The sequence below is a fragment of the Neolamprologus brichardi genome, chromosome 18 (genome assembly GCF_056152115.1).
Source record: "Neolamprologus brichardi isolate AB-2024 chromosome 18, ASM5615211v1, whole genome shotgun sequence".
Taxonomy (NCBI): domain Eukaryota; kingdom Metazoa; phylum Chordata; class Actinopteri; order Cichliformes; family Cichlidae; genus Neolamprologus; species Neolamprologus brichardi.
This window is the reverse complement of record NC_142121.1, coordinates 19,303,426-19,324,044: the sequence shown is the minus strand read 5'-3', so window position 1 is coordinate 19,324,044 and position 20,619 is coordinate 19,303,426. Positions and strand designations below refer to the sequence as shown.

The following is a 20,619-nucleotide window of genomic DNA, read 5'->3' as shown; positions in this document are numbered from 1 at the left end:
ATAATGTGCTGAACACATTATATTAACACATATTTTATATATAGACATTATTATATTATTAGAGCTGTCTTAGAGGCAGGATACACCCTGGACAGGCCGCCAATCTGCTGCAGGGCTAACACATAGAGACAGACAACGATTTGCACCTATGGGCAATTTAGAGTTACCAATTAACCTATTCCAACTAACTGCATATCTTTGGAATGTGGGAGAAAGCCAGAGTACCCAGAGATAACCCACACAAACACAGGGAGAACATGCAAACTCTACACAGATGGCGGACCTTCTTGCTGGGAGGCAACAGTGCTAACCACTGTGCCACCGTGCTGCCCCTCCGGAGCATTTAGTTGTGTTTTAATACAACACCACAATCCCAGCAAGGTCAGATTTTACATTGCTCAGTGAAGCTGCAAAAATCACCCAAGAGCTATAGTACATCATAGACTATATAGGCCTCAGTCACATATGATAGAAAAACACTAAACAAGGATAGCTTGTTTAGGAGGGTCTCTGAGAAAAGCCTCTTCTCTATAAAAAGATCATGGCAGCAAAACTGAGTTTCCAGTGTTACATCTGAACAGATGAGACTAAAGCAGAGATGTTTGGCCATAATGCACAGCGCCATGCTTAGTAGAAACCACACACGACACATTAGCACAAATTTTATACCACGTTACCACATGTTACCACATTACCCCTTCACTGTGGTGAAGGGGTAATTATTTGTTTGTTTTGCATCCACAGGATCTGGACACCTTGCAGTCACTCAGTTGACCATGAACTGCTCTGCAGGTATTCTGGAGTCATATGTGACAGTGAAATCTAACTGGAAACTGGAGGTTTATAGGTCATTATAAGCTGGTCATAGGAGTGTGAGTACGAATGGTTGTTTCTCTGTGTTAGCCCTGCGACACAGTGTTCCCTGCCCTGTGGTAGCTGGGATAGGCTCCAGACCCTGATAAGGATAAGGTGAAGAGAATGGATGGATGGATCTTTTTCATGTCACTTTTTTTTTTTAATTGCAGAGTTCATAAATTTCACATTCATAAATTTGCTGCCAATAAATTTACCGAACTTTCCAAAGTCCATTAAATCCAACATTAGCCGACTTAGCTTAAATATACCATGGTCCAGTGGGTCATCAGATATTATTCACTCCACAACTACAATGTGACACAAGAGCAGCGGGAAGAAATCTAACGAAAGAAAATTACATTATAATTATTGTAAGGACTCCTTTAACTAACAGACGACATTTAGACATCATTGGTAAATAAATAAGATCAGAAAAGCAGCGTAGTTAGAATGATTAGAAGACACATAATGTGATCGTGACCTTTATTTTTGTGCCAAACGTTACGGAGAAACACCACATTTTCAAAATGAACTGCACACACTGTGAGTAATCAACCTATGCCTGAAGAAAAAAAAAAAAGCTAACAAAAAAACAGGAATAGAACTCTTTTGGCTCTGAACAAATGATCTTAATATAAGAGCACATAATTGGTTATGACTTGGTATTTACCGGCTGCCATTTTTGTAGTCGAATCTCATCCACATTAAATGTAATCACAGCAGTCCCATTAACTTTGGTGCAAGGCGCGACCTGAGAGTCGAGGTTGTAGGTCGCCTGCTTTCAATACTTAATGTGCTCGCTAATTAGCAATTACATTTTCGATAATGGTATATAAACTGTTGCATGGCTGTAATTGGTCATGTGAATTTTAATGGATACCAGGCAAATAAAATGGGACTATGTTGTTATTGGTAATTATAAGCTGAGAAATTATTCCATTATTGCTTACTTGCACAGCTCTGCAATGAATTAATCTATTAAAAAAAAAAAAAAAAAAGCCTTACAGAAAATAAATGTTACCTCTTCACACACAAAAACTACTAAATAGAATAACCAGCCCCGTTTTCAAACAAAATATTCGTCATTACACCAGAACAAAATGAAGACCTACAGCACTAATATATCTTATCTATTTAACAGACAGCAGTGGAGATTTGATCTACAGAGTTCCCAGTGTCAAGATACAGTACAGCAAGAGGGCGCTACAACAAATCAACTGCAACTTAATTCAACTGTATGCAGAATCATATGATAACAATACATATATAGATATATCACTTTAATATTGAATAGAATTAATATCAACAACATTCAACTCAGCTTTTGGAATACTAAATTTATGCATTCAAAGTAAGATGAAGGAACTTTCCAAATGCTGTGATGGTAAAGCGTGAAGAAAAACGGTGACCTGTCGGATCAGTGATGTGCCGTTTTGTTTTTAGGGTTTTTCCCCCCCCTTTTTTTTCTTCTTTGTTTTTTTGTTGGTTTTTTTTGTTGTTTTGTTTTTTTTCACTGTGGAATGTTTTTGTAGAAATATATCATCCTTTATGGGGGAAATTTACTGTGCTGGAAAACTCACAGAAGTCCTAATGTGATGGGGCGAGGGATGTTGGCACTTAAAAGTCATCACTATCAGGAAGGTTCTGCAAGCAAATTGTACTTAAAGAGGATTTACATTACATTAAGTCCAGTCCACAATACAAATGAAGCCCAAAAAAAGTCATCTTTTTAAATTTTTTTTTCCTTTTTTCTCTGTCTTGAGGACTGCAGATTAAGGTGCTTTGTTGTCCATGATACAAAAAGGCGTCAGATTTTGCATTGTTGTTGATTTTGTTTAAAAAAAAAAAAAAAAGAAAAAAAGAAAAGAGAAGTACTATACAGAATTCGAGATTTGTGTCAAGGCCATCAATCTGGTTCACCATCATGAAACCTTTTTTTTTTGTCATTTGTAAAGAAACATTTCAAAGTTTGATCACTTGGGACATCACCTCCAGTGACCAATCACAAGAAGCAAAGTCAGGAACACCCATGTACAGTATATTCATGCATGTATTCATTATGGACGAACATCATGCCTTCACCAGTTCCCCTCGAAATTAGGTGAATATTTAAATCACCATCGTATCCAAGTCACCCTTATTTTAAACCTCTGATGTGGTTTATTCAAATACTAAGAATTACATCATTATATTATATTATATGAATCCAGAACAGGGCAAAATAAAAAGAGAGAAGGAGGCCCGCGACAGCTCAGGTAGTAGTGAGGAAACAAGAATGTCAGCACCCTGTAGAAAAAGTTTCATTAAAAGGTGCCCTGTAGAAAAAATTATGAACCAGTCTGGTCTTTCAGTGAACTCTTGTAATAGGAAGTTATAAAACACATTACCCTGAAATGAAATACCAAGAAGAGTAATGACATACGTGCCCCATTCGGGCTTATCGAACATCTTAATCTTTAACTGTCTTTAAAAAGAAAAAAAATAAAAGAAAAAAATGGGAAAAAGTGGCTTTATTTGCCTTTCAGTGTCTCCTCTCAGTATCATTAAATCACCAGACACTGAAAGTAAGTTAAAGCTTCTAAAAAAGGTGCAATAAAAGTCTTCATCTTAGCATGATCGTATTTTAACAAATATAGTAAGAACTCTTTTTTTAATACAATTTTTAATCTGCACATTTCTGCAGAAATTCTGACATTGCGATAAAATCTGAATCTCAAAATTGATTTTTGAAACTATTTTCATTTACTTTATATTTTTTTCCATTTATAAACCAAAAGAAAAACAAACAAACAAACATGTCAACAAAAAAAATTAACACTCACGACAATCATAACATTATTATCCAATATTATCTATGACGTCTCTTTCCGTTACAGTTTTGCCATCAAGATTAAGTGGAAATAATGCTACATTTGTACTGAAAAAAGATGAAGAAAAGCATTTCAGCATTTCGCTGCACCCATTAAGAATGGATATCAAGTGAATAAGTCATTTCTCTCTGTAATACAGCAAATATGCCTTCAGTGACTCAGGCAGCGGTAAAGCCATTATTTGGTCTCTCAACACGTTCACTTGCTTGAGGATTTCAATGTCGCCAATGTCTCTGTCCTCCTCTTCCTCCACCTCTTTGTGTTCTTCCTCGGTGTGCTCCTCCTCTTCGCTCTCCACCATCCGCGGGATCAGCTGGTTGCCTACAAAAACGTAAGTGTTGATGCGTCGCCTGCGACAGCGCCTGCGTTTGCGCTTCTGGGGGACTCTCTGCGTCGTCCCCTTGCCCTGGCTGTCCTCGTTGGCCAGGTTTCGGAGAGTGCGGCGTATGTAGATCCGAGAGAGATCCTGAAGGCTGCGGACAGTCACTGGGGCTGAGGACAAAGAGAGATGACACGGTGCTTCAGGGCGGTGCGCCACACAAATAAGAATAATCCATACAGCCGCACCAGTCCTTCAACTAGGTCAGCATGAACGAGCGAGGACGTGAAAGAGAAAAGTGTCTCGGTATTTCAAGGAGAGGAATAACTGGGTCTAGGAAGCGGCCGCAGGGCGAGCTTCATATGTCAAAGCCAATATCGCTACAGGACTCGACACATCACGCGTTGAATTTAAAATATTGCCTGCTTTGCATTTTAAGATGAGTTAGAGATAATGAAATGCAAAAACTGGGAGGTTTTTTTTTGTTTGTTTGATGAGGCGCGAGAACTTACGCAGATGGACAGTGTCGGGCTTCTCTCCATCAGCTCTGCTCTGCTGGACCAAGGGGGCAAAGGACACAGCCAAGATGTTTTTGCTTTCCCACGTACTCTGGCCAGTCCTGGTTATCTGGGTCAGCTGTATAAAGAGACGAAAACTGAACTTTACACTGAAAAACATCAAATGCTTCACATTTAGCAAGGAGGAGTGGAAACATTGGACTCAGGTGAATCAAAAGATGACTTTTACTCGAGTCGACATGTACACCTGTTACTGTGGGTGTAATAAATCCCAATCCAATAAGAGGCCTCTATCACACCACCATGGGGAAAAGTCATCCTTCTAACTGCTTCCATCCACACGCGCCAAGTCTTACACAACCACAGCATGCTTGTTAGGCTCATTTGAATTGAACAGACAAGCTAAAGGTAGCTTCAATTTGCATATACCTTCCAAATTTGGCTTATTCTTGTAAACTTAGCTGCAGGCTTAGACATCCCTGCCCCAAATCTCTTTCTCTAGCGGCTATAACCTGCAGGCGCTGAATAAAAATCAGAGGACCAAGGAGACGACTTCTGTCTGTGCTCCTCGTTCTTTCTCACCTTTACCCAGTGTATTCAATCCAGAAACATCATTTAGTTTTATGACTTTTAGCATTTATTTCCAATGAGCTATTACTGGACTTACATTGTGGGTTAAATTTCATTGCCATACTTTTTTTTTTTTTTTTTTAAATGAACAGAAGAAAAGAATTTAACATTATAAAAGTTTCCAAATACAATTAGCTTCCAGCAAAGACTCAAAAATGTCTGAGCACTGCATAAAATTGTTTGGCTATTTAAAAGCAACCGCTAATCCGGTGCATTTAAACTCCTGAAAAAAGACATTTAACACACAGAAAATTCAACAATTCTTAATTATTAATTAATTATTTTAATCAGATCTCTTTTGCAAAAGAGAAGAGTTAAGTAGAGAAAAGAAGCAGCAATATACAGCCTGCCACAATGCAAGCACTCCACTGCTGCTCTTACTAGAATCTGGCCGATACCAATATTTGTCAATTTCAAATCCGATGTATAAGCCAATACTTACTTTCTACTTTCTTGCAGACACATGACACACAAACAGATTTCGCTAACATATTTACTTGATTACGATCTGACGACTCTGCTAGGTTCAGCTGCTTGTTCCAAACAAGTACTGCCAACAGGAAAGTTGCGGCGTGCCCTCTAGTGGACAAACTATTCAATGTCAAAACTGGTTGAACAGTTTCTCCTGACACTTTTCCAAATTTTATGTATTGGCTACTATAAGTGCTGTAGCGGCACATAGCTGACATCATCCGATAACATCGACCTGCTGATAAATCAGCCGGGTTCTACCGTGAAAGATAAAATTGAAACAGTAACATTTTGCATCTGAAAAGCTAAAAGCCTTAAAGTCGTTGTCCTTTTGCTTCATGACATATCAATATGAAAAGACAGAAGATTAATCCAAGAGACATAAATAATTACATGAGACATCAATCACCCATCATTATGTTGGCTCGGGTCATAACGAGTCTGCACTGTGACGGTTCTCAAGACACGTTTAAAGTCATGAGGTTGCTGACTCAGTGTGCACTGTTAGAACTTCGCAGGGGGAAGTGTGATGAGGCTTGGAGGGGGGCTGATAAAGAAGAGGCTATGAAGTCCATCCATTCATAGCCATCTGTAAGGGGCACAGACGTACTGCGAAGTCTCTGTGTGATTAAGACAACCATCTTCTTTATGATAGCATAATAAATCCACAATTTTCCCAAAGTCTGTATTTTTGCCATAACTGAGCAGTCCTTGGCTTTACTCTGACATTTTTCCAAGTCTAACAGTAATTCCCAAATGAACGCATGAAGATTTTTATGGTTTGTTTTGGACATCCATAAAATTCACTTCCTTGTGTCAATGTATAAAATGAGTGGGGGGTGGATACAGATAATAAAGTTTCTTAATGCTGCTTCCACACAGCATAATATCTGAACAGTGCTGAAGGGTGTCATTTTCAAAAAGCTCCACATCGCTTTTCCGGTTACTGAATGGGTGTTTCATATTTGTCCACTCTGGGGAGTAATTTCAAAAAGCTCCAGAGGAGATGGGGGATGTCAGCTTGGTGCTGATGAAAGGCCACAACAGAGGAAAAAAAGTTGCATTTTGAAAATTATCCACATCAGTGTGAACATGGCCTGGGTAAATCTAGTGCTTTCAAGCTGTTAGATCAGAATTGTGTTAATTATTTTCTCTGCCATGATTAATAACTTTGCTGCTCCCCTCTCCCCTCCCTTTTTTACTTAATTAAAAAAAATAAATAAATCTGATTGATTTCCTTTAAGCATGTTTTCCCTCTATGGTCTGACTTCAGAGTGCCATCCTGTATAACTACTAACATAAAACATTCAACCCTTGGGTCATGATATCTGATCAAGGCCAAGCTTCGCTTTACTTCAGTTCCTTTTATGCCCCAAATGCACTGACCATGAATCCGTCACAATCTTTAAACTTCTTACTGGAAAAGGTTGCTGTCAACCGTTTCCCCACCAACATCCCGAAATATCCTCAGTGCCCTCTCACATGCCCTGCAGACTGTCCACACTCACCTGTCGTACTTTTTAAATAAAACATTTATTTATACAGCACTGTGTGTACTCTGTACAGGGCTGCTTAAATCCAGGTGCAGCCGCGGCTCAATAATGCATGGGAAAGTTTCATAACTAAGCCTACTAGGTCAGAGCCATTTTCCCTTGTTTTCCCTTGTGCGTTAGCATTTTGAGCAGCAATCACAATGTGTCGATTTCGTATCAGTCCGGTGACTTGCAGCACTTACCTGATCCTCTATAGGCATCACCAGAATGCCTCCAATTTTGAGCAGTACTTTCATGTAATTTTCATGGTCCTTTTGCACTCCAGCGCCACAATAAATGCGATCGTACTGGTGGCTGTCTGTGGAGATTTCAAGGCAATTCCCCACCACAAAGACAGGTTCACAGAACTCAAACCTGTGAAAGAAATAATCAGACAGGTAAGGAATAAAATCATGTTTTTTGGGGGTTTTTTTGCAAAGCCCATCATCACATTTGTAGATTGTGGCAGAAATATACATGAGAGATTACTTTTTTAAGACGGCAAACGGTCACTAGTGCCTAGGACACTTTATGTTTTGGGGGATACATTTATTAGCTTTTTTTTGGCAGGGCGTTAGATAAGAGGATTGACTCTCACACTCATGTCTTTATGATAAATATGCAGCTGGAGCCAGCAGGTGGTTAGCACAGCTAACCCATTTATTGCACCGGTGTGACAATTAGTAACAGATTAATGCATTTAAAGGCTTATGAGATGCCACAACAGAGCAGAGCACTTTGTAAAAGTCACACACAACATTCAAAAACTGTGAAAAGCCACAACTATTATAAGTAAATTATGTGCAATGAATAAAACTTGGGGGTTTTTTTTAATCTATTTTTCTGTAAGAAAAAAAAAAGATCAAAGAAGTCTGCACTATAACCCCCCGCCCCAAAATAACTGCATGACTCTTTTAGTCCCTTAACATACCATCTTTGAATAAGCATAAATGTATTCAATCTTTTTTGCAAGCAGCAGTCAATAACACTAAATTGGCCAACTCTGATGTTTGACAGATAAATTGGTGCATCGCAAAGAGAAATTCCATATTTCACTAAGGCAGAAATCTACCAGGGATGAGTACTTGCATACTGAGAGGAACCAGTGCGGCACCTTGCCAAAGGACAATGCTTTGCAGCAAAAGTTCAGCTTGGTTCCTTTTTTTTTTTTGTGCCAAATGACTTGTTGTGCTGGAGTCCTTGTTTTTTGGCACCCCCGCTGCACTGACACACTGGCTTCGTTTAAATGAATGAGAAGGCTGCTTTTTGGGTGCAGGGCTAACGTCAGCCTAAAAACTGCCCGAACGTTTTACAGGCGGTCATGTGCATAGCGGTTTCCTGCCGAGAGCCGTTCACCAGGCAACCACCAGAGATTCAGGTGAATGTGTAGTCAGAAAGTGAGCTTAAAAAAAAATATAAGCATATACTCACTTATCAAAGCTGTCGCTATTCTTTATGAAGTCATCCAGTTTCTCTCTGGCATATTCAACGACATCTTTGTGGAGCTCAACTCCATGGTTTACACCAAATGGCCCTAAGAGGGAGGGGGGGGGAACAAAAATGTGGCATATTAATTCATGGCCTCCGTTAAGCAAAAAAAAAAAAAAAAAAAAAAAAAGCCCAATTCTTGCTTATTTCTGCTTCTCAAATCTGAACATATGCAAACATACACTGTTTGTCTGACATTTATTAGGTTTTTAGTGCTATTTTTGGGGAACAAATTATAAACCAACTGATCGATGAAGACAATATTCAGTAGCATCAGTGATGTCATTTATTGAAGTCACTTAATCATTTCCTCTAAATTTGTCCATGTAGACTTTAGAGAACATCTAAACACCTCCCACAATAAGGGTATGCCAAGATTACCTATGATGAGGCCAACCATTGTGCTCAGGTAGCCGGTTCCACTGCCCAGATTGAGGAAAGAAAGTCCCGGCTGCAGTTTCAGCGCCTCCATCACCTCGGAGTATATACACGGAGCAGACAGGTGTATGTTACCGTGCTTCCAGGCCAAATCTTTGTAGGCATTGTCCCGATAGCCGTCCAAATAGTAGTCACCGCGGTCTATGGCCCGAAAAGCCTGTTCGACTTTTTCTGTGCGGATATACTGAGCCTCCTTCAGGTTATCAATTAGGTCGTCATTGTCCTCTCCGGCGCTCACAGCTCCCCCCATGGTGAAAAGAGCAGAGGAACCCTAAGGGGCGAACTCGTATTCAGGATGACTGTTTCGTCCTCAGAGGTGCATGGAGATGAACGGCTGTGCTGCCGCTGTGGCTCCTCGAGTGTCAGTTCAGACAGAGTTCATGTCCAGGCTGCAAGTGACCTGAGAAACACAAAAAAGTGATGATGAACACACTATGACATTAACGCCTGTGAGGGAGCAGTGTCTGGTTAAATCTACATGTGAAGTGCAGATTTAAAGTGCTAAAACAATTTTATTAATCCACAACTGGGATTGTCTTATGATGAAAAATTGATGAGTGAGAGAAAGGGACTAAAAGAATGAAACATGTATTTTACTACCATTTTTTAAAGTATCCCTTCAGGATGAAACAGATTTACAAAGTATTAAATCTGCAGTGCCTTTGTAAAAGAATGGCCATCAAGCTGTAACGATGAAACAAATCCAGTAGTACAGTGACAAGCAGGCTTCCCCTCTACTGTTGGTTTATGCTTTATCTAATGTATGTAGACCCTTTTCCCCAACACATATCAGGCATGTCACAGCACAAATACAGTTAGTGACCCTAAATTAAATTTTGTCACAGAGGCTGTGGAATAACACATGGCTCGCTGTTGCGGCTTACAGGAAAATACTTAATGGAAGAAAAGCATCATTAATGCAATTTGTTATCTGTGCTTCTCTTGCAACAACAAGACAAAACATGTGATATAAAAGAAGCTGAAGAAGAATGCATCACACCGTCTGCTTTTGCTGTAGATGAAAAGATTTGTTTAAGAGAATATTTAAAAGACAAATGCCAACAGTTCATCATTTAAGGTTTTAAATACTATTTATAAACTGTTAGGGCCCTGCAAAGATGTGCTGGACATTTTTGTGATGGACAGAAAGAATTGCCAGTAAATCAATAGTAAAAATAATCACCAATATTTTCAGAATCACATTGGATCCTTTGACTTTCAGATATTTTCACAATAAAAATCTGCTGTGAGGCATTTGCAGCTGAGACTCTGTGCCCCAATGTCATGTCATATTCTACTGTGCAGTCTGTTCTGTCCACAGGGAAGATGTGGAGTGATGTAACAGAAAGCTGACATTAGAGGAGGGCAAGATGGACACAAGCTTCCATCACAGCACATATGAAAGTTTCAAGAAACAGCATTAAACAGCTATGAGAAAACACAACAGTTTGAGTTTTTTTTTCCTTCCCAAGCCAAAAATAATATCCAAATCTTGTGCAAGACTTCCTGATCCTCAGCACTGGCTATACGAGCCTGCACGCTGAGAAATCTCAAAGATAAAAACATTCCAGCAAAATCTGCAATGAGAGAGTTATCAGTTTGTACATCACCAAAATGTCAAAGCCCAAAGATTAGCCTGATGCTAATCAAATTACAGGTTTGTTTATGATAGATTATGATAAGAGATATCTACAAAGGCTTCCGGCTTCTTCCCACAGTTCAGAGACATGCCGTTAGTAGAGTTAGGTTAGTTGGAGAATCTAATTTGCCCATAGGTGTGAATGTGAGTGCAAATGGTTGTCTGTCTCTTTGTGTTAGGCCTGCATCAGGTTGGCGATCTGTCGAGGGTGTACCCCACCTCTCGCCCTATGGGAGCTGGGATAGGCTCCAGCCCCCGGTGACCCCAACAAGGATAAACAAATGAGAATGGATGGACAGACATTGTAAACATAGCCATTTAGAGCTCAACCAATATAGAATTTTAAACGTGTGTGGAGTTATTCATTCACTTGTTCACAGTCTCCCCGACTCTGCTTGGATCGAGAGGTTGTGCATGCGCCCTCTACACAGCATCAAATCCTGTCATATCTTTACTTTTTAAATTTCCATGTAGATAAATCACAAACAAATAGGCCGATATCGACTGATAATATCGGGCTATAAAAATATTTTAGTTGTAAGCAAGAATGTGCACATAATATAGTTATGTTGCCTATAATCCACTTTTATTTTCAGTTATATTATGGAGGGATTTTTTTGTCTTCTAAATCTTTTGTACAGGTGCATCTTTGCCCTGCCCTAAAATGCATCACCCAGTCACCATCGGGCAGGTTACAATTAGCATTAGCCAAGACGACTGAGATTCTATGTCAAAGTCAAATAATTAAGCAAAACAAAAGTGTTTCAAGAAGTTTGTGAAGACACAACAGGACCAGTATATCAAACACAAAGAGTCAATAGTTTTAAATATTTGTATCTCAAGTTTGAATCAAATTAAGTGGGAGTTTTTTCCCTTTAGAAAGAAAGACAAAAAAAACAGCTCTAATTTTAATTTCTTTAAATATTTTATTACTTTTGATTGACCAGATACTTAAGCTGCTTCTGGCCACTTAACACAATTACAAAAAGTAAAACTGCTGTTTATTTGAACTTCTTACAACTAAGCTCAGACTAAAGATGAGGTGTCAAAAAAGGAACAAGGAAGGAAAGAAGCCGAACAGCTGTGAAACCTGCCATTTAAGGCTGAGCTTCAGCTGAAATATGAACTGCTGTTTTGGTGCTTACATTACAAATAATGACCTGCTGGATTTCCTATGTAATACAGCAGAGTAGCTGTAAAGAGAAAACTCCTGACATGTGCCAGTTTCTCAACATTTTATAAATGCTTTGATAACAAAAAATATCAAACCCTTCACACCCTGTGATGCAGCCGACGGAGACAGGTTCTGAATTCCTTCTCTGCCTCCTCAGCATCTCCACATCTGACTCAGCTAATAAAGATTAAATTCAGAGGTGACTTTGTAGTGGGAGGCCTAGTAAGGTAATTTTCCATTGGCAAAAAAAGAACCATTGATTCGCTCACCATCACTTGATGTACAGCAGTGTATTTTTTTTTAATCCTCCTTTTCACTCTGTAAGCATTGAAAGAAAATCCAGGAAAATGGGTCAGTGGAAGTATTCAAGAAAAGTGCTTTTGGGCACTGCTGTAGACTCAAACCTCTGATTATCAACAAAGTCCTTTAAAGACAAATCAAGAAAAACCAGCCAGGCAATAAGCTTATTTTAAACAAAGAAAAATACCTCTTTGTAACAAGTAAGCACTGGTAAACACACACATGACGTCCCGAGTTGGGCCCCCCACAAACTGAAAGTGCGTCAGCGTCTCAGGTCATGAGTGTCTGCTTGACCCGGTTATAAACACCTCACTGAACGTGTAACAGATCCTCTAGCAACACAGGATCAGCTCTGGAGCTGCAACCAAATACGACAGGCCTGTTTAGGCAGTGCACCAGCACTCGACCGATCAGCAGAAAGTATGAGGTAAACTGATAATCCCGATGGTTAATAGCATTTAGTGTGTAAACTCAGACAATTTACAGCCTTGTTGGCAAAAAACAAGAAACTAAATGCCTATGTGCCTGTGGCTTAATACCGCGGCACTTTTCCAACAGAATTTGTATTTGCAGAAAACTAATCAGTAAATCTTGTAAGAAAGGTACAGAAACTAGTCTCAATTGTGCTTTAAAGAGCAGGCCGGAGTCATTCTGATGCTGTAAAGCTAGGATTCAAGCAATGAAAATAAATACAAGGTTCAATAGGACGACTTAAAGCTGTTCACCTATAAAGTCTACTTTTATGATACCTATAATATTAAGGCTTGCTGACACTGTCATAGTGAAGTTAATTCTATTACCTGTTTACTGAATTTCTACCACGCAAACAACTCCTAATAAAATGCAGTCCAACTTCAAGGTCACTATGTAACTACATAATTATTTACCTTGTAAAGCTGGACTTTAAACCTGCATAAGAAGCTGTATTCGAGTACTTCATTTGTACTGGTGACAGATGAGGACATTCATGATTCAACTTTTGTTTTAATTTAAGTTTCTTGAGGCAAATTTATGATAGTTGTGTCTCAATTTTACTGCAGCAGAAAGAGTTAGGATCAAACGTCTACTGGCTGTTTTGTCCGTTTATGTAACAATTAATGTAAGTAATTATTAGCACAATGTTGATGTCTGTTTTGCTCTGCAGAGAGAGAGATTTTTGGAATTCAACCAAAGGCAGAGGCTGGACTTGCATGCAGCCCTTCACAAAGCTAACAGCACATTGCCCAACAGTAATGATGCTGTGCATAGGTTGAATGCTGATTAGTTTACAAAGTTGGCTTGAACAGGAGGAAAAAAGCAACAGTGGAAGTGCATGGAAGAAAAAAAAAGAAGGAAAAACCACATTAAACTGGCTACAGTGAATAGTTTACAGTCTTTCCACTGAGTTTCACTTCACTATCGGATGACTAACATCTTCCCTGTGGCATGAGCTGATCTCTTACATTACTGGTCGTTCAACATACTTGACTCCAGGTCATACATAACTACAGCATGTAAATGGAGGTTTGCTTCGTAGCATCTGCACAAAGTCCTCCTGGAAGCAAGATGCACTTAACTTCAGTGGTCTCCAATACAGAACTGCATGTATAGAATCAGTCCAATTTTTCCCAAAATAAAAAGGCTATAAAAATCTTTTTTCCCCCGCTGGGAAATTGCACTTCTACCACCATCATTGTCGTGTCTCCCCTAGATTTAATGCCAGGATTGTTTAATTTGCCACATCTCTCTTAGGATTTTTCTGACCTGCAGACCACCAATGCACTCCAATGTCAGGACCTTTCCATTTTAAAGAGTGCACCCAATGGGATTCAACCTAATTGTGTCATATCCATGTCTATATCTGCTTAGTTCATGTGAAGTTCACCTAACGATACAGTAAATACATTTCATTGCAAGATCTGCACAATTCCCATGAGAAGCTGCAATGATGGCGAATTTTCATTTAGGGTTACTTTTGATTTGAGCCTGTTCGTGTTGTACTGAAAAGGCCAGATCTAAGCATTTTCCCCACACATATCTACACTAAATGGTGCAAATGGTAATCACTCTTTAAGATTTAATCTTTTATTTGCATGACAAACTAAGATCCTGGAGTCCAATGTGCCGCTCACCATGACGACCTGCTCACCAATGTACAAACCGCGTACAAGCAGGTCATGGAGAGGCTTTTCCTATGGCTGCACCATCAGGCTAGTGGTGGTAGCGATCAAATAAAAAGTGTTTTTGTTACGTGTCTAAATTTCACCACGGGATTCTGTGTTAATTAGCCACAAACAGCGAGAGGACATGACAGTAAAGGTGTGTGTTGTACCAGACTAACAACAGGGGCCGACTCTTCGTTCGTGCGAACCCGCTCAGATTTATTAATATATTTTTTTTAAAAATCCACCAGCTATTTTTACTTGAATCCTCTCATTTTTGCCCCTGCCGTCTTTGTGTACTTATGATTAGGAGTCACACAGTTCCACGACAAGAGTGCATTTCTGGGTCAAAATCAAAACAATGTTTTTACTCAAGTAGGAATTACTTTATCTCAGTTTGGTGCTAGATGAAAAAAAAGGAAGTTAAAATGAAGTTATTTGTATGTTGCCTTTGAAATCCATTAAACAGTTTCCTAAACAACACATTTAAAATAGCAGTTTGAGAGCAAAAAGAATACAAGATATTCAATGATATTTTCTGAAAATCTATAGATTTTTACTCAAATATAAGAATGTAATCAATAGATAACTATGACTGAAACTTGCTGTTGTCGAACTATCAGCATTTACCATCAGAAAATTAACACCTTGTATTATTAAAGTTTTATAATTGTCATAGGCTAGGTAATATAAAATGTATCAATTTACCTTAGATAATACATTGAGACATCAACCACTGAGATATACATGTCACACTTTATTGGTTTGGAATACACCTGGTTTTGTAACTGCTCCTATTATACTCTGAAATTGTGTTTTTCTACTTTTGTTTCAAGATATTTCTTTTTTCATTTTTTTTCCAGGTCAGTGGAGCTTAAACCTTAATTGCAATAACATCAACAGGCAGCTTTACCACTGGTCAGGACCCCGAACACAGACTTTTTGATGGTCTATCAGCCTGGAACACAGTACTGCTGTCTGTTTTTATGTCTGTATCAACAACTATATTGAACACAACGGCATTTATGAATTTCAATCCAAGCATGCATGGTGGTGCGTCTCACAGTCACACTAAATTCGTGGATAGTCATGGGTCATGTCTGCAGACCTAATTTTTAGTATCCAGAAACATAAGAACTCCCTGCTTCTGGCTTCCAGCTATTGTCTACCTTATGTTACTACTCATCGTTCTTATCTGCTTTGGCTCTGTGTTAGTCCTGTGGACTATTGTGCACCTGTCATATGGCTACAGTTGTGGTCAGATTTTTAAATACACTCACCATGAGTGTCATGGTAATGTTGGTCATTTAATGATTTATTTAAGTATACATGCATACAGGCTCAAAGTTATAAATACACCCTTGTAAATATTTGAGTAGTTTAATGTCTCTTACCGAGTTGCACCTCGACCTTGGTAGCCATCAACAAGCTTCAGGCATAACTCTGGCTGAATATTTGACCACTCATCTTGGCAGAATTGGTGGAGTCCATTAAAATTGATTGGTTTTCTGGTGCGCTCCCAGCTTTTAAGCATAGTGAACACATTTTTAATAAGGTTGAGGTTAGGCCTTTAGGAAAACTACTCCAGAATATTAATGTTAGCCTGCTTTATTGATTTCATTTTACTGAAGACCAGTTCTGATGTGTGTTTGGGATCATTGTCCTGTTGGAACATCTAACTGTGTCCAACTCATTTTCCACCGCAGGCCACATCATGCCCACTTTGATCTTAAGCAGGTAGCTCATTGCTCAGACTGTCCAGTTTTCTTTTGTTGTTTTTTTTAACTAGTCGTTATAAAATATTTCTATAGCAATGGTAGATTGGTCCGAAATAAGAAAGCGAATAATGCAGCAAATAGATTTTTAATGGGAAACTACAGGTCTCAAAGTACACAGAGAGAAAGCAGTGCAGGAAGTACGATTTTATCGTGGTGAAAGCAAAAGTAACAGAAAAATTACTACAGTCAGTGGGGGTTTTGTTTGTTTGTTTGTTTGTTTTAAACGTGAAGCGTGGTTTTGGTCTTCTTTTGCTGCTAGTTCAGTGAATTTTAGTCAGAGTGGTTTTGTGGGCTTTGAGATCCTGATGTTTCAATGGATACCACCCATGTCTATGATCAAGTAACAGATCTGGCGGTACATCGAGTTAAACCAGATGTTCTCCCTCTCGCCTCTGGTACCAGGAACATTGGGGTGGAACAAGTTTGTTGTTTAATTACTTTGTGTAGCATTAATGGCCATAAGGGAGGTTTTCATTAGTAGGAAAAGCTGTAAAACTTATGAAAATACAGTTAAAAGACCAAAGTTTATGCTTGTTGTGGTAAGCAGCACATCAAACAAGTTAAGAATTATAAATGGCTTCAAGCGCAAATGCAGATACTGAGCGATGGCCTGCTGGTACAGTTACAGTTAAGGTGAAGTTCAAGAATTTGGAAGTAGTCCTTCATTATTCCATCTACCTTGTGCAATGTACAAGTACCACTGGCAGCAAGACAACCGCAGAACATGATGTTACCACCACCGTGCTTGACAGTTGCTACAGTGTTCTTAGGTTTGAAAGCGTCACTTTTACTTCTCCAAACATGCCTCTTGTCGTGGAGATCAAATACTTGAATCTTTGTTTTATCTGACCATAAAACTTTTCTCCAAGCATTTGCCTTGTCGATGTGGGCAGCTGCAAATTTCAGTCAAGCTTGAAGGTGTTGATTTTAGAGTAGGGGCTTCTTTCTTGGTCTGCACCCTCTCCGTCCATTGATGATGTAAAACTCATTTTACTGTGGACAGTGACACTCGGGTTTGAGCAGTTTCCAGTTTGTGACAGGCTGCATCCTTGGTGGTTCCTGGGTTGTTCCTGAAAACCCTAACCTATTTCCTCTTATCGCAGCAACACTGGTACGTTTTCATCCTTGGTGCAGGTGTGAACTCCGTAATCGCACTTCGTTGCGGACCAAAACAACTATATCGAGGGTATGTTATAGTGTATATATATTTAAGCTGTGTGTATACTTCTGACCTTATGGATAAGAGAAAATCCAAAACAAATTTAAACTTGTGCACCCAATTTTTGTTTTTTGTTTTATTTGGGTTTTTTTTAAGTTGTTAAATGTGTGCTGTGCAATCGCTCCATCCTGGAAAAAGAACAGTTGAAAGAAATCACTAAAAGCCCCAAATTATTTTAACAATCGCGCCATGATGAATGTATGCAAACTTCTGACCACAACTTTAAAATAAGACAGGGGCGTAATTTCCGGGGTGGGGGGTGGGGTGGGGGGGGGGGGGTTGTATGACCCCCCCTCCCCCCAATAATCAGACCCAAACAATATAACCCCCCCCCCAATGAAATTATGAATTATCTTGCATAAATAGTCTGTTGATTTTCTTCACTCATTTCAGTTATTACCAGCAAAATAGTTGCATGTTTAATCATCTGGGAATTTACCCAGATTTATTTATTTAGACAGAGATCTTGACACCTCCCAATGTTCAGCACAAAGTTACACCGATGAAATAAGATGAGGTTTATGGCAAGGGCTTAGCCTAAAGGTTTCCATTTTCTGGTCCCTTGCTCATATAAGTATTAAGTAAATAATCATGAGGTTATTTGATAAGTTAGTTGCAGTCATACTCATCAGAATTCAGAAAAAAATACTTTAGTTTTTAAGTTGTGGTGCTTGTATATCTATATAGGTATCACAACCTACATATATTTGGGTTTTTTAGGCTGTTGATTGGACTAAAATATGATCAGTGACACCTCCCCAGCGAGATGCTGTTTATGGGAGGAATGCAGTCCCCAGGTTTGCGCCGTTTTCTGGTCTCTCGGTTTTTACATGCAATGGTGTACACAGATGTTCCCCAAATTCCCACAACTGACACCTGGTGAAGCCAATCCGCGCGCAACCTGGTCACGTGTTTGCGGTTGCCACACAGACCGCAGCTTGTCAGCCAATCAGCGGCCAATCAGACTTTCTTCGCACTGCGTGTGACGAAGGGGCAAAACAACAACAACGGCGTTTTCATGAAACCCTGTCAAGCGTTATTAATCACGGCTCACCCTCAAAGCCGTCCGCACCTGTGAGAAACATACGCCAAGCACTTATTAAAGCAGCTGTCAAACAGCGAGAGGCTGTGGTGTGTTTGAGGCTTTTATGCAGCTTTTGTTCCCACTTGTCGACCAAAACGCAGTTGCTGGCCAGCTCTCTCTGCAGTGCGATTAACCCCAATCTTTAGCAGCAACTAGCTAAACCGGTTTGGTAAGGAGAGGATAAAATATCAGACTCGTGTATCATAACAGAAATATTCTCACAGGAAAAAAACGATCATAAATCAGAGATCTTTTGGAGTATAATTTCGCCCGAGAAAGCTCGCACTAATGTTAGAAAAGTCACCCCGGGCCCACTCACAGCGTTAGCGTGTGCGCTCCTCAACATAGAAATAAAGCAGAATACGAATTTAGATGTGAAATTATGTGTTCCAGGTAGAACCTGAGGGTTTGAGTTATCATTCAGTGCAACACAACGCTATGCGAGTTGCGTTAAAGCGGGCTAACATTAGCTTTTTGTGGGCCTGAGTGCGCCATCACTAAAAACAGACAAAGCAGGTTAGGTAAGCTCGCCTCTTTATCCTGCCGTTACACAGTTAGCAAACACACAGCGCAGCTACTTAACCGTGTCACACCACAAAAGCTAATACAGCTGCCAACGACAACACAAAGCGTGTAACTCTTACACAAACAGCCGCTGGCTAAATAACGAAATCCAAATAAGAAATACTCACAATGCCGTGTCGCATTTACTCATTCCTCGTAAAGTGCTGTTCAGTACGACGGTCAGTGACAGCTACTTTCACACACCAGCAGCTTCTTCAATTGGTTAAGTACTAGTTTACTGTGCTAACCAGCTGGTTGGTTGGAGAGATAAAGTAGCAACAGCGAGCAGTTGTGTCGAAGTGTTAGAAGAAAGAAACAGCTGAGAAGAGGATGTAAACACAGGTCACGTGGTTTTAAAACGTCGTTAGAAGGAAGCACTGTTGCTCTCGCTGCTATCTATGCTATCTGTTTATCTTTGCAAAACCATCTGGGATTTTTCTTTTATTAGTGTTTGTGTTGAATTATGTTTGTTTACCTTTATTTCACCAGGACGTTCCGCTCAAATCAAAGTTCTTCTAGAAGAGAGACGTATTCGAGGTATAGTAGCAGCACACATTTAGTATATTATAAATGCAACAAAATACAACTTAGAATGCAAGATATACAACATCAAATCTCCTAGTGCATCTCACAAATGTAGAATGTCGTGAAAAAAGTTGTTTTGCTTCACATTTTTATTAAAAAGTCTATTTAATACATATAAAGTAGAGCATTTGAAAGTTTTTGCTGTTTTAATTTTAAATATTATGGCTTATGAAACTCAGAAATTCAGTATCTCAGCTTTTTAGAATATTTCATTATGATTTTGAGCAAAAAGTAGTGTGCAAAAGTTTTGAGTCACTTTTCACCTTTCTTTGTATTTTACTTCCAAAAAGCTGTGCTTTCTTTTAATTTTTAAAGGAGTTTTTAATAACAGTTCTTTGGGTTTTCCAAACTTTAAACAAGCATAATTTTAAGAAGAATATTTTTTGTTTTTTGTTTCTTTGTTGAGTCGCTTGACCCTGACCTATGAACCAAGCATTAAAAAGTACCTTACCAAAGGGAAGAACCGGTGTTGTTCACACATAACAGATGACTTAGCAAATAAACAATTTTAAATGGCATTTTTAGGCATTTTGTTACTAGCAGCTCAAATTTCTTTAGTTGAATCTATGGAAAATGCCAGAGATAACAAAATTTGACACAGTTTATCATTTTTGCACCAACAAGGTGAATCCCAAAGTGCTATGTGCAGAAAACTTGGCATATCTTAGCATGGTGTGCAATGCCTCCCTAAAATATTTAGGAAACTGGACATGTCGAGAACAAAAGAAGTGACAGGCCTAAAAAACGCATCAGAGTGTCTGAGAGTCATCTGCTTAAAGAAAAAAGAAAAAGAAAAAAACAATTAGCAAAGACAGAGCACCTCAGAGATGGTAAATGGAGTCTTCCAGTCAATGATTCTTATATAGCACTTTTCTGCTCTAGCACTCAGTGCTTTACACAACATGCACTCATTGACACGTGCTTTTTTCCTTAACACTTCTGACTTTCCATCTAACATTTACACACATTGATACTTTTATATAATTAATATATTAGAGAGCAACTTGGGGTTCA

At 39.1% G+C, this 20,619-nt stretch overlaps 1 protein-coding gene across 1 annotated transcript; it reads right to left on the bottom strand.

Moving 5' to 3' along the window:
* Positions 1-1,839: 1,839 nt before the first annotated feature.
* pcmtd1 (protein-L-isoaspartate (D-aspartate) O-methyltransferase domain containing 1) lies at positions 1,840-19,387 on the bottom strand. Its single transcript, XM_006786366.3, has 6 exons — positions 19,149-19,387; positions 9,065-9,521; positions 8,627-8,729; positions 7,399-7,570; positions 4,557-4,680; positions 1,840-4,217 (listed from the first exon to the last, which is right to left on the bottom strand). The coding sequence occupies exons 2-6, from the start codon at positions 9,369-9,371 to the stop codon at positions 3,844-3,846; spliced, it is 1,080 nt and encodes a 359-aa protein (XP_006786429.1). The 5' UTR covers positions 9,372-9,521; positions 19,149-19,387; the 3' UTR covers positions 1,840-3,843.
* Positions 19,388-20,619: the final 1,232 nt, after the last annotated feature.

Bases quoted from the DNA above. Each gene is read 5' to 3' on its own strand.
- pcmtd1 (XM_006786366.3), bottom strand. From the start codon at position 9,371: ATGGGGGGAGCTGTGAGCGCCGGAGAGGACAATGACGACCTAATTGAT. The intron at 4,681-7,398 runs GTAAGTGCTGCA...CTCTTTATACAG, and splicing joins TGATGCCTATAGAGGATCAG to CTGACCCAGATAACCAGGAC. The intron at 4,218-4,556 runs GTAAGTTCTCGC...CTTTGTCCTCAG, and splicing joins GCCCGACACTGTCCATCTGC to CCCCAGTGACTGTCCGCAGC.